We start from the raw sequence: 13,726 nt of genomic DNA on the forward strand, positions 1-13,726 counted from the left end.
GCTACCGAGCCGATGCACATCCGTCACCATCGCTGTTGCAAATGCAATAACCAGAGCTCTCTGAATGACCAAAAGCAAGACTTCAGCAGCCTGAGCGGAGCCGACAGCAACCCAAGACCCTGCACATTTGGGTGGCAGCCACCACTGCCCCTTGCAGGGGTTTTGCACAGGATTAGCACCAGGCTGCCCCAACCTCCCTGCAAGAGACCTCCGGCTTGCGGCAGCTCCAGGGCTGGTGCACGTCGTGTGCGACACGGTGGAGCAGGCATGCACATCGGGCAGAGCATGCAAAGCTGCTCTCCTTCCTGGAGCTGCTTCCTTTCCAACTCAGAAGAAGATCTGACTATTCATCTCATCTCTCAGAGGCCGTTGGCAGGTCCCGGGTGCTGGTTTGTCCGACACGGCATGGGGGCTGGGCCATAGGAAGCGTCTGTCTCTGGGCAGACAGATGAGACAGTGTGCAAGACGCACACAGAGCCCAACCGGGGTTTTGCAGGCTTTTCTCAGCAGAGGCTTCCCCTGCCCTCTGAGGAGTAAGGCAGGGTGACAGAGGTAAGTTTTGCACTGGGTTCTGCTACAGCTCCCCCCTGTGCAGTGTTAGCACCCAGGGACAAAGCATCAACAAACTAAAAAAAAGAGGGAAAAAAAGAAGGAAAAAAAAAGGGGGGGGGGGGGGGAGAAGGAAGGAAAGGAAGTGCAACATCATTGGGATGAGGAAGCACCAACCCCAGGCACTGCCGATCTTCAGAGCAGAAAGAGAGCAAAGGGTTTGACCCTGGTGACTCAAAGGAAAAATAATGAGTGCTACCTCCCCAAACACGGAAGCGGGCTTTGACACGTAGCAGCGAGCACTAATTCCCTTGTGACCTCTCCCTTACGCATCCGGGGAAGATAGCGATTAGTGCCACCTCCGCAAGGCAAGTCCAAATTACAGCTGTCGAGGACTGTGAGCTGCCTGCTCCCACCTCGCAGGAATGGCTCGCTCCGTTGCACCCCGCAGCCAGTGCAAAGCAAGAGATGCTCCGTCAGACCACGTCTGTCCCCCTCTGCTCCCTCCAGCAGCATCGCTGCAGACGCACCCTTTCCCAGCACCCTTCTCCAGGACTCAGCCCCTCAGGAGTCGTTTTCAGCCGCCCCTCCAGCAGTCCATCGCTTCACTTGCAGACGGATTTTTGCTGGATAAGAGGGCAGCCTAAAACTGGTAATTTACTGCAAGTTGTTTTTCTCAGCCTCTCTGTGCACGAGGAAGACAGAAATAGGATGTGTGCGAGTCCCGATACCTGCAGGTCGTTGCAGCTGCAACCGGGCTGTGCTTACAGAGCACCCTCCAACACCCTCCTCCATTTGCAGCGGGGTGGGACAGAGAAGAGCTGTCCCAGCACCCATCCCTCCCACACAGCACCACGAGGCTGGCTGGCCAGGCAGCAGCCCCACAGCCCCGGCGCTGTGGCTGCCATCAGCAGATGAAGCCATCGGCATCCCGAGCAGGGGCAGACCATGCCGGAGCCCCTTCCACCACCCAGCTCCGCTGCGGCATGTGAGGAAGGAGCCTAAGGGTTAAGGCTCTCCAAAGAGGGCTCTGTGTGTGTGTCTGCCTGCGTTTTAGTACTCATCGCAGTCACTTCGCTTCCTGCCTTGGTGCTGTGCCAGCGAGAGGTCTGGGCCAGCAGCACACTTCCTTCTGACAGCTTAGACACACACACAGGGTGCCGTGCTCGCCGCCCAGGGACCTCTCCGAACCTGGCCCAGCTCCCGCTCCCCACAGCGAGAGGTAACACTCACCAGCTCCACCTGGGGACCCAGTCCTTCCAGGATCCGGTGGGCAGCCTCTGCCTTCTTCTGCAGGGAGGAAAGGGAAGAGGGAGAAGAAAAGTTATTTCTGCCCCTGGTTACAGTCACAGCCCTCTGCTCCAGCTCTCCCCCTGTGCTAAAACCCCTTCCCAAACCTCTGCAGGGCTGCCACAAATCCCTCCCCTGCCTGAGAGTGGGTGGAAAAGTTCAGCTCGGCCTCTGGACCTGCAGGAAAGCCCCACAGGCAAAGGGCTCCGGCACTCGAGCTATCATGACTTTAACGCATCCGAGCTCTGCCTGGGAAGTGATCCAAATCCCTGACCCCTCTCTGGGTGCCAGGCAGGGGGATCGCACCGGTTACCTCCGCACAGCCACTGTGTGAGGAGGAGGAGGAGGGCGGGCGAGCCAGCAGGCACGCAGAGATGCCCTTTCTGGGATTCATCGCTTCACGAGCATGTGATTGTTAGATTTGAGCTGCCCTTGGCTCCTCATCTTGCTCTCGCTTCCCTCCCCTCCTTGCCGCAGAGGAGCCCTTCTCTGCCCCTCCCGCCCCCGGCCAAGCTACCTAGTGCTTATTAGAGGAAAAAAAAACCACCCAGGAACATGTGTCAGGGGCTGTGTGGTGGTTACTAATTAAACAGGCCTGAAAAAAAGACATGGGTTGGCTGCAGCAGGAGTCTAAATAAAAGATGACATTTTCAGTAAACAGCACTTCCTCGCAAAGCCAGGCTTTTCAGCAGGAGTTACTGACAGTCCGATAAATCCAGATCACTGCACGCTGCCGATGAGCCACAGGGCTGAACTGACAAAGCCAAATACCTGGCAGCGAGGGGGGCAAGGAGATGGATTTTCAGAGGTGTTTGTCCAGTAAAATAGGTAGTTTTAGCTATTTTAGGGTAGGGGGGAGAGAAAATCCACAGCTGCCTAAAACAGGGCTGAAGAAGCAGTGGGCAGAGCTGAGCTTCCCCATGAGGGGAGCAGTGGGGCAGGGAGGACAGGAAAACCCCTTTTTGAAGCACATTCAACGTTTTAACCCAGTAAGCACTAGAGCCCCGCCAGAGCTGCAGGGTGGGGGCTGACCCCCAGGGTTGGGGAGCTGGGGAAGGCTGGGCTCTGGGTGCGTTCCCCGGCAGAGCCAGCGCGGCCTTGGCAAACCCTGGGTGAAGACCCCCCAGGGCAGGGAAGGGATTTCAGCTCCGAGGGTCTGGCCCACGCTGCTCTCCAGCAGCGGGCACCTCTCACCTTCACGCCGGCTCACGGCAGGATGAGTTTCCCAGGGTCTCAGCGCAGGGGATGTCTCGCCAAAAGCTGGCGCACCGCCCTGCCAGCTTGCCCCCGCGTCCACCCCCCTCGGTGGGTTTCCAACAACTTCACCTATTCCCCCCCCGCCGCCAGCTGGTCCTCAGAAGCGCCGATGCAGCTGTTAGGGGTGCAAGTTCCTCGCTGGGGCTTTGCACACCCACACACAGCCTGATCTGCCAGTGTGCACTTTTGCAGAGCTGGCCCCGAGAGCAGCTGCATGAGTCACCCTGCCCGCAGCCAAACTCAGGGCCCCGGCAAAACAGCCCCAGCCCGGCTGCAAAACCTGCGCCAGGTGCCTCACCGCAACAGGGCAACCAGGACTCGTTTCCAGCTCCTCTATTTACTGCACGCTCTGGAGGGTACGAAGCTTTTTTTGCAATTTAGAAGCGACTTCAAGGATGCTAGGAGAGACGTAACCACAAAGCCTGCCTGCTCTGGCACCCTCCCCACACGTACGCACGATGCACGCAGCAGCCCCGCAATTAATGCATCCCTGCCCGTTCATCCGCAGCGCTCCTGCGCAGCAGACCTTGGGGTTCACAGATGTCACAATCGCTGCGTGTACCCTCACAGGCAAGGACACACACAGAGAGAAGCGGAGCAGCTAGCGATGCTGTGGCAGAGCCCAAAACACAGCTGGAGCCCATCCCAGCGAGCCGCCCTGCCCCTCCGGCCTCTCCCGAGTCCCTGCTCCATCCCAGAAGGACCACGGGAGGTACCCCAATGCCCAGCTCGCTCTGCAGCCCTCAGGGATGCGCAGACAGGGCAGCCACCCAGCGGCTTGCTCCCGGCATTACCGGCATGCCGCTCGGTGCACGCCACGCTTCTGTCCGGTGCCAGACGGGCAGCGAGATGCTTGCAGGGATCACAGGGAAAGCACGGCCATCCCAGTGATGGAGATGGGTCTTTGGAGAGCAAGTGCATCCTGGAACGAAGTCTGGGAGATGCTGGGAAACAGCTGCAACAGAAGGAAGCGCCTGCCCTCGCTTAGGGCTCGGGCTCCAGGGAAAGAAGCCACATGTTTACACATGGCAATTACATTTTCTGCACTGCAAAAAACTTCTCCCAACTATTCTCCCACGCAGACTGCTGCTGATGTGGGGGTGCCACATGCTCCCTAGCGAGGACAGGGATTGTCACCATGAATCCTCATGTTCTCATCTGTATGCAGCAAACTGTCCCGCTACCAGCTCAGAAGGCAACAGCTGTAGGGGAATACACGGCCAGCAAACCTCCATGGAAATCCGGCTTTATGTCAAGGTACAACATGAAGTGTCCTCCGTGGTTACTTGACACATAAGGGAAAAAAGAAGGGACCGTCCCCACCTGACCCACGAAGGAAGCAAAGTGATCCCCAGCACCAGGGACCTATCTACAAACCACAGCACTCACAAAGCTTTAGATCAACGGGGTGTAACATGTGGCCTGAATGATAACCGACACTTATCTACCCTGCTCATAAAATACCACATCTGCTACAGAGTGCGTGCCTCTTCCACACGAGATCCCTTCCCCGAAAGGGGATTTCCCACCAGGTTCATGAAGATGGAGAGCCCCAGCTAATGCGGCACCCAGCTCTGCCATCATCAAGGATGCTCCAGCTGATGATGAGGAAATCAAACCCCAGCAAACGCAGCCCAAGTGAGAAACGCAAGAACTGCAGAGCCCAGCCTGGCTCCCCCCAAAGCATTTCCCCCACTGTGGACCTGACTCCATTAACAGGAACAAGCCAAGTCTGCCTGGGGACTTGCCCCTTGGAATATTCATCACACGATGGAGAACTCCCAGCCAGAGCTTAGTATTTTTGGTCTCCATGAGCTTATAAAATCTGCTGACCTTGGAGAACATCAGCACCGTGGCATTCGGAAGCCTTAAACAATTAAAACCGGGGGGTACGATTTTCAGGGGCGTCATTAAAGCTGCTACAAAATACTCTGCATCTGCTGCCAAGAGGGCGATTTGGCCAACTGCCCTCCTGCCCGCCACTTCTTGCTGCTGAGCGGGAAGCATCAGCTTACCCGAATTTTTTGTGATGCATACCTGGGACAAAAAATAGCAAACCAATTAATTGCAGACAGCGTAACTGTGGGTAGAAGATTGCAGCCCCAGCTGGAGGCAGCCAGTCCCACCGAAGGCCCGTTCTCCTGGGCACCAGTGCTGGTGAAAGATGCCCTGGCAGCGGCTGATGGCACAGCCAGGAATCGATGATGCTGGAGGCCCATGTGTACAATGCGATTAACTTTGAGAAAAAGCTGAGTATGTTCAGCTGCTGCATTTGCCATGTTTAGACAACTTAATGAGACAACCCAGAGGCAAATCACCGTAGGCAGAACATGTGGCGAATCAAGAAGAATGACATAATTTGTCTTGCATTAACCAACTGTAATACACACGTCTCCAGAACGAAAGATCAGGAGGGGAAGCTATTCTGAGCACGTCATATCTTTATACGTACACAAAGAAATGCCTCTATCTTGAAAGCCACCCAATTAACACTTGACATCCACTGTAATTGCTGATGCTCCTTGCTGCATTTATCAGATCATAGCAGAACCGTAATGAGCTGTCTGAAAGGCCACGCAGACCGAGGTGAGAGCTAGTGGCAGAATTGGGAAGGACATATTACACCCAGCAGAAGGTTCCCACCATGCTGGGGCTCATCCTGAAAGACAGCCAGACACAGGGAGACATGCTCCTGCCCGGGGACCTAGCTAGCCAGAAGCCTGGCTGAGGAATTTAGGAAAAAACCTCAAACCATTCACGTGCACGTGCAGCCCCCAGCTCCCCCCCCCATAGCCGCAGGACCTTTGCTGAAGACCTCCAGCAGCCCTGTTAAATCCTTTCCTTTCCAAAGGCACAGCCACCTAGGACTCGGTTCCAATATTAGTTTCGTTAGGAGTACGTCTAGTGATTGACCCTGCAGAAGGAAGCCAGAGGGTTCATCCTACATCTGCTGAATAACCCCACCCACGCCTGCAATCCCTGTTATTTAACAGAAAGAAATGTATTAGGAAGCAAATCTAGCTATTACTTCTGGTGAGATGCATGAAGATCCCCACACAGTTTTATAGTCCCTCTGCAGCTCCACAGCAAGCAGCTAATGACCCCTTTTCCCGATTCGGTAGAGTGCTGAAATATTGCTACAGCACTGGGAGCAGCAGTGTTCATGGAGGGACTGAAGCCCCGAGGCTGAATTTTGCTCCCATTTACCATCGGAGTCACTTTGCTCCGGTAGAGCGGCTCTGGGTTTGGCACCGGCACGGACACAAGCAAACCGCGGGCACTTCCGAGGGCAGAGGCAGCGTGTTTAAGCACAACTCAGATGAAGAGATGAAGCCCATCACATACTAGTTCTCCACATGCAATTTTGGAGGGATCAAGGTGTGCCAAGAAGTGCAGCTGAACCACAAACACTGATCTGTGTCGCTGCAGGGCCCAAGGATGCAAAAGGGGACCTGCAGACGTGGCAGGCAGTAGCACCTGCCCCCAAAAAACCTCCCTCCCCACGGGCAGGGGCACAGGCAGGCAGACCGCGGCTGGGGAGGGTGCACTCTTACCCCATCTCACGCTCTTCCCACAGGCCTGGAGCTAAAGACATCTTCGCCAACAACAAAAACCTCCCTGCAGACTACGAAAATCTCCATTCTCACCTAAAAAGCATCTGGCTTCCAAAGCAAACTCCAGCCCCTTCTTTTTCCTTTGAAGAAACTTAAAATAGGCTTGGGAGGGGGAAGCGGGCAGGAGAGCAACTTCCCAGCCATGTGAGCTCCCGCGGGGATGACGAGCTGACCCCACGAGGCAGCGGAGCATCCGAAACCAGAGGAGGGAGAGTCTGGGATTTCGCGTGGGCTCTTCTTAAAGCAAAGTTTAAAAATGGAAGAGAAGGAAACACAAGAGTTATTTTGAGAAAGCGGATCTGAAATTAGGAGGCGGCATTTTCTTGGACTGACTCCAGCCATGGCTCCATGCAGCACAAAGCTGCTCCAGCTGAACCGTGCTCCCGGGGTTATTTATAGCAGCCCGTAGGCAGCATTTCTGGGGAATGGAAGGGTTTCTATTTGGGACCAGGCGTGTCCTGCGTGGAGATAAGCAAAGCAAAGCCCTCTGAGAGGCAGGAGAGCTGCGCACAGGGTGGCGCTGGGAAAAAATCCTGTCCCAGCAGCATGACGTCCCAGGGACAGGAGGAGCTGCCGGAGTGGCACGGCAAAGAGGCAGGCTGGAGTTGGATTTTGTTTAAAAAAAAATTCAGGGAAAGTGTGGCTGAAGTCAGCAGAAATCATGGAAACCCTCAGGCGAGACACCTTTCTACGCGAAGCAGAAAGCAAACAGTCTGGGGGGATGTAAAGGCACTACCTCTCTGCCAAGATCTGCTGGGACCAAACCACGACCTGGCAGTACTGGTTTTATGGGGAAAGGTTTTCATTCCTATGACCACGGCTACAGATTTTTTCCCCTTTAAACCTCAGCATCCTCTCTCCAAGAGCCAAACCACCCCAGCAATTTGCTGCCCTCCCCACAAAGCAGGTGGGATGAGCCCTAGCACCGTAAGAAGGGAAGGCAACGCTCTTCCCTCCCCAGCTCCTGCAGCCAGCAGGAAGGGCCACCACACCAGTGCTCCCAAGCCAACTGTCAAAGCCCAAGGATGCATGCCCTGCCCCAGGCTCTCCTTGAACCCAAACGTCCCTGAGCATCAGGGGACGTCAGTCAGCCTTGGTGGTATGTGCCAGGCTCCTCTCACCTGGCCCAGGGGCTGATGCTCTCCAAGGGTCCCCAGGGGATGCGGGTGCCCTGCACGCTCCCCGCTTCCCCACCTCCCTGCGCTTGGCTGGATGGAGGCATCTCCCCACCGCACCAGCAGTGATGGAGCGCCATCCCTGAGGCTCAGGCCAGAGGATGCATACAGCGGTGGTTATGAATGACAAATCACAAATAGTAAGAAATTGAGGTCACGGGTCACATTGGAGCCATGTGTTAACACCAGTCCCTGCTTATCCTGTGCAGAGCGTGACAGGCCGACTCATTTCGGTTGCTCGCCAGTCTCCGGCTTTGGCTAGTCATTGCCAGCCAGTTTCTGTGGTCAGCTTGCTTGTACTCCATCCACGGCCGAGGGGTGAACCCCCCATACTAGCTGGGTTTCCGCTCGCACACAGACCTATCATCACGCTCTGCCGTCTGCAAGGTTACGCTGCTGTTCAAAGGCATATGAAGCTTAAAGCAAGGTGCTAACGAGGCTTTGACATTGCGAACTGTTGTTGAACATTTCACCATGCAAAACTGCTGAAAATGTTGCCGTTGCACAGAAGGCTTTTAGAAATCAAAGTCTCAGCACTGGAGCAGTTACAGAAAAGATTCTGGTCACTCAACCCAAGAAGCTGGAGCCATGCCGCTGGGTCTACGCTCCTCCCTCTGACAGATTTGGGTTCTCTGCACTCCTCATCCTTACTTCCAGGACCTGAAAACGCAGGACACAGCACTATCTGGTCTGGGTTAGTCAGGGACAAAGCTTCTAAGTCAATGCACTTACTGGGAACTCCAGATCCTGAAGCAGACATTAAAAATCAGACATCAGGATCATCAAAAAAACCCACCACCATCAAAAAAAATTTCCTTAAAATCTGTGAAAAAAATGAAAGGATTCTCAATGACTCCGTGCTAAATGTTTCAATTTTGTCTTTTTGGAAATCTTGCTAGCATGCACAAGTGTTAACAGCATCTAACCTCTGACCTTCCCATTTGTCCTCCAGGCTACCTGAAAGTCCATCATGCATCACCGAGCCAAGATGAGGCAACCCCAGAATAAAAGTTATCACACACAAAAGCAAAACGAATGCAGCCCTTTCAGCAGCCAAATACAAAATGCCCCCACCCCAACTACCGCATAAACTAGAGTTTGGAAAAAAAACCTTGCAGATTTAATGCTCGAAAGCAGTTTCACTGCTAAGGTTTTATTTACTGCACTAGCTCAGTGCTGACGATGCAGGCCTGATTCTTCCCTTTCTAATGTAAATCAGGAGTTCATAGAAAATCAGTTATACAGACATAAAATCCCCGTGGGATCTGAGTCACACTCAGTGCCTTTGAGTAGTTAACGGCTAGATTATACTTTGCAATGCTAAAAGCGTTCATTTATTTATTCTCTTATTTATGGATGGGGCATTAATGCTTTATGAAGGTATTTGAGGAGGGTAAACGGATAGCTGGGAACACGCTCCACACAGACACAACAGCAGCAGGGGGTGGAAAAAGTTCAAAACAATCCTTTGAATTCCAATTTTACAGCATAATGCTGAATTTACAGATAGATAGCTGCGCCCTTTTGAAGGAACAAGCACCGAGACAGAAAACGAATTAAAATTTAATCTTATTGATTTCCACCAACTCAATCCCAAGAGCGAGACAGACGCTGCTGCCTGCTTCCACTGCCTGCACTGCATCAAACCCAGTTTTTTGGAGGGCTGACAGCAAAGCAGGGATGGGCTCACGTGGCCACAAGCCATCAGCACCCAGAGCACGCAGGGGGACTCATCCCAGCCTTTGCCACGCTGCGGTGGGTCGCAGCACGCGGCGTCCCCTCCCTGGCACAGCGGTGGAGGGTGAAGTCATGCCGTGTCCTGACGCGACCTCTCCCTCTCCAATAAACGAGCTCAATGTTTTAGAGGAAAGTGGATGTGCGCTCGTTTGCAGGGACAGGTCTGACACAAGGATGGAGGCTGCTTTTCATCTGCTGGTCTCCGAGTAGGAATCCTGCCTGGCTCCGATGCAGAGCAGGTCTGCGGAGAGCCTTCGTCCACCCCGATATGGCTTGCAGAGAGTTGGAGATGGGTACATGCAGGCTCCATGTCGCCACAATGGCCGGAGAGAAGTCATGAGCACGTCTGCACACACACGTGCACGGTAGCTGATGGGGACTTCGGAGGAGAATTCACTCAGCCAAGTCAAGGTGGGCTGCTGGCATGGCCAGGGCTGCTGCGGTGCAGATTCCTCCAGGACACGCTGACAAGGAGAGCTCAGCCAGCCAAGCAGCCCAGGAAAGGCACGGAGAGCAATTTAGAGCAACAGCAATGCTGCCCTCCTCCCCATGCTTAGCAAGGGACCTGGAAATTTCCATTTAAAGCACAAAAACATCTTCAAGCCCAGGTATGCTCAATCAATTTCAAGGGAAGACAAGATGCAAGGAATCCCACGAACGGCCCAGCAGAATAAAGCTAAAATTATACACAGATGATCTGCCCTGGTTATGGGGACCTGAGGTGGAAGAAAGCTAAATTCTCTCAATACAGTAACGCATCCAAGAGGTGCAAATTAAAGCCTGCAAAGAGGCTGTGCCACAAAGCTACCACCTTAGAGGTGCCAGACCCAGCAGGGATCAGCTTCGCCCCACAGCGGAGACACTAAAGGTCGTTCACACAGTTTAATTTAGGAGATCCCCAACGCCTACATTGCTGTCAGTCTCTAGCAGCAACCGAGATGCCTGTCACAACCCAATTTCCCCAGGTAGCTCTGCACCACCCTGCCAGCACCCAGCTCCCAGAGAGAGGGGTGACGGGAACTGGCAAATGCACCCCATCCTGCACCCATGCATCCTGCAGCCGCAATGGTCCTCTGAGCTCCCCATTGCACCTTCTGAATGATCTCGGTGATTTTAGCACCCGTCGCTGTTTGCAAACATCTTTCTGTCTCCTCAAGGACTAAAAGCACTTTTGAAAATAGGACTCAGATGCTTCTGAAAATGCTACCCACTGTTTATTCTCAGTTTAGTCTACAGATAGTACCAAAAATGTTAACTTCCATTCTCATACACCCTTTCAGAAGTGGTACAGTTTGCACTCACAGTTGAAATTTTGGCTTGGATACACACATGTGTGTTTTTCTGTGTTACACTGCAAACATTTCCCAAAAGGTACTTTTTTTGTGTGCAACTTCACAGTTCATCTTTGGAGACAAGATAAAGTGGCTCCAGTCAGCACATACCCAGGGCAGGAGGCACCTGGATGTTCAATATCAACTGCCTCTCTATAATCCAAGTCTCCTAAAACCTTCCCAAATGCAACCACAGCCTCACAGTACAGGATTTCACCACAGTCAAGAGCAGCTTCTCTCCACTCTTCCCCAACGGAACCTGTACAGTCAACTTTTTTTTCTGGAAATCAATTACTTGTCCAGCAGAGTGTAGCAAGAGGGGATTACAGGTCACGTTTTCCACAATTATCCTTTCCAATGCCGAGGAACTTTTCAAATCGTACCGTTAAGTAGGTCACAAGAGGGAAAAGCAGTGCGATGGGTGTTTAGCATCAGCAAACCTGGATTTTGAGAAAATCAGATACAGGCCAGCACTGACCTGCATCCCAACCCCTCATCCATACCCAGCTCGGCAGTGAGAAAAATATATAGACTTCCATGATGAACCTTAAGCTAAAATTAGAAACCATTCACCCCTGCAAAGCCACAGCTATCGCCAAAAAGAAAGTAGGTCACAGAATGGCTGGCTAACTTGATTTTCTGGCATTTCTAGCTGCTCTGTCCTCATGTAACCTCTTCTCTCCCATGGACCATTTTTGGTGTCTCCTTTGTTCAGGGTATAACTGCACGCAGTGTGCAACTCCGGCACAGCCTGGCAGGAGCGGTGGGAACAGGCATGGTGGCACCCGCGTGCTCAGTGAAGCACAGACCCACGGTTCATGAAAAATTAAACTGGAGCCAGGCAACAGCCCCTCCACGAAGCGCACTGCCTCCCACCTGCTCTGGGATCGGCACAAAGGCTGGCTTTCTGCCCCTTCCACAGTATTGCTCCTTAAAGATCATTTCAGAGTTTGCCAGCTCTTCTGGGGTGCTTTGCTCTCTCACCTCTTCCCAAGGCCTGAATATCCTCTTTTTATTTGCATTTCTTACCACGCACTGCCTCCCTTAAGCAAGTTGCAAGCTGAGCGATATGAGTACACGAGGCTTTTCTTCCTTTTGTGCACAGGCTGCAGCCCTGGCTCAGCTGTTAGAGCCGCTTTTCCTGCAAGCGGACCTCGAGGCATCCAACTTCACTGCTTTTCTGCAGCACGGAAGAGCCAGAAAGGCTTAAAATTTGGCTCAGTGACCTTCCACACTCTAAATCAATATGTCTCTATCTGATTTGTGGCCCTTTGCTCCTACCAACTCACCTTGCAATGAAGTGTTACGCTGCAGCAAAGCCACAGGTCAGCACAAGCATGCCGGGAGCTCTCCCCACGTCCGACAGACAGCTGGGTACACGCAGAGGGTCTGCTGCCACCAAACCCACCCAAAGCAACCCAATGTCCGATCACCAGCCACTCTCTTCCACCCACGATCCCAACTGACACTGCTCCCACATCCTTTCCTCTTCCAGCTTTCCTCCACCTGGCCCCACAGGGAAGAGCGATCATCACCAAAAGGCATCCCAAACGTGTCCAACAGAGGTGAGAGGCTGAAAGCTGAGCCCAGGGATGCCCTTTAGAAGGATAATTGCATCCTGAATCCCACCTTTGTTACTGGAGCCATGGCCAAGGGCAATGCTGTTGGCAAGGCTCAGCACACCCTTCCCCTTGCAGCCCGCAGCTCAGCATCTCCCTGCTATGGTACTTAAAAGGGTCCTTCCATCGCCTGGCCTCAGCCATTACAATGGGCCAGCAAGGCTCTGTCGACTCTCCATTGCCTGGGAATAGATCATGTCCTTCTTCAAAGGAGGAACTTCCCTCCAGCCTGCTATGGTTTCTCTCAAGCAGAAGGGAAGGGTTGTTTGGTTTGAGTCTCCCACCCACAGACAGGCTTGCTTACACGCTACTCACAAGGGGACTTTACAAGAACAGGGGAAGAATCATCATTTACCCATCCCAGGGATCACGCAGACACAAACACGGAGCCAGATTTGAAATTATACAGACATTTGGTGTCAGACATGACCGTCGCTTGCTGAGCACCCACCTGGAACGAGAGCACCCTATCGCGAAGGTTAATAGCAAAACACTCCTGGTAGCAGCCTGGCTTCGAGGATCAGCATACCTCAGAATAAAGTCGGGCACGCTGACAAATGGATGCCACCAACTCTGAGCACTGTATGTGACAGTGTCCCACGTATTACGGCTGCGCACTTTCAAGAAGAAATGTAGAACTTCATGCTTGACCTCTGCACTCTTTGTCACCACCCATGGAATCAGGCAGTAACCCCGAGGGACTGCCCTGAGCCACAGCAGAGGCTTCGAGAGCGTATCGTGTCTGCTGTGGAGGAGGTGATGGGAGACTCAGGGAGATGGGGGGGAAAGGGTGACCCTGCTGCTGGCATGGGCAGAGACAAAAGGTGACAAAGCAGGACAAGGGTCTGGCAGGACACTCAGTCCCAAACCAGGTCCAGCTAATGGGGGCTGCTACAACGCAGGCCGTTTGGGACGCAATGGCTGAAAATCACCTTTCCTTCCTGCCTCAGCACCATCACCCATTTCTTCCCCTTGTAACGTGGTCCAGGTACATGAGAGTGTCCAAGGAGGATGGGGCTCAAGGGAATAGGAATAAAAATGTTTGAGACCCCCCCTTTTTCTTTTTTTAACCTAACCACTTGTACAGGAGGCACAGCCATCTAGCCCAAGACCCCTGGAGAGGACACTTGGTGATGCCACGGGGAGAACAGCTT

At 53.3% G+C, this 13,726-nt stretch overlaps 1 protein-coding gene across 1 annotated transcript in view; it reads right to left on the reverse strand.

The window, feature by feature from the left end:
* Positions 1–13,726, reverse strand: part of NCOR2 (nuclear receptor corepressor 2) — a 179,768-nt gene that overhangs the window by 110,910 nt on the left and 55,132 nt on the right. Inside the window, exon 6 of the mRNA XM_010582247.1 lies at positions 1,783–1,839. Coding sequence (XP_010580549.1) covers positions 1,783–1,839 — 57 coding nt within the window. The remainder of the gene's footprint in view (positions 1–1,782; positions 1,840–13,726) is intronic.

Source organism: Haliaeetus leucocephalus, unplaced genomic scaffold (assembly GCF_000737465.1).
Source record: "Haliaeetus leucocephalus isolate CR32 unplaced genomic scaffold, Haliaeetus_leucocephalus-4.0 Scaffold840, whole genome shotgun sequence".
Taxonomy (NCBI): domain Eukaryota; kingdom Metazoa; phylum Chordata; class Aves; order Accipitriformes; family Accipitridae; genus Haliaeetus; species Haliaeetus leucocephalus.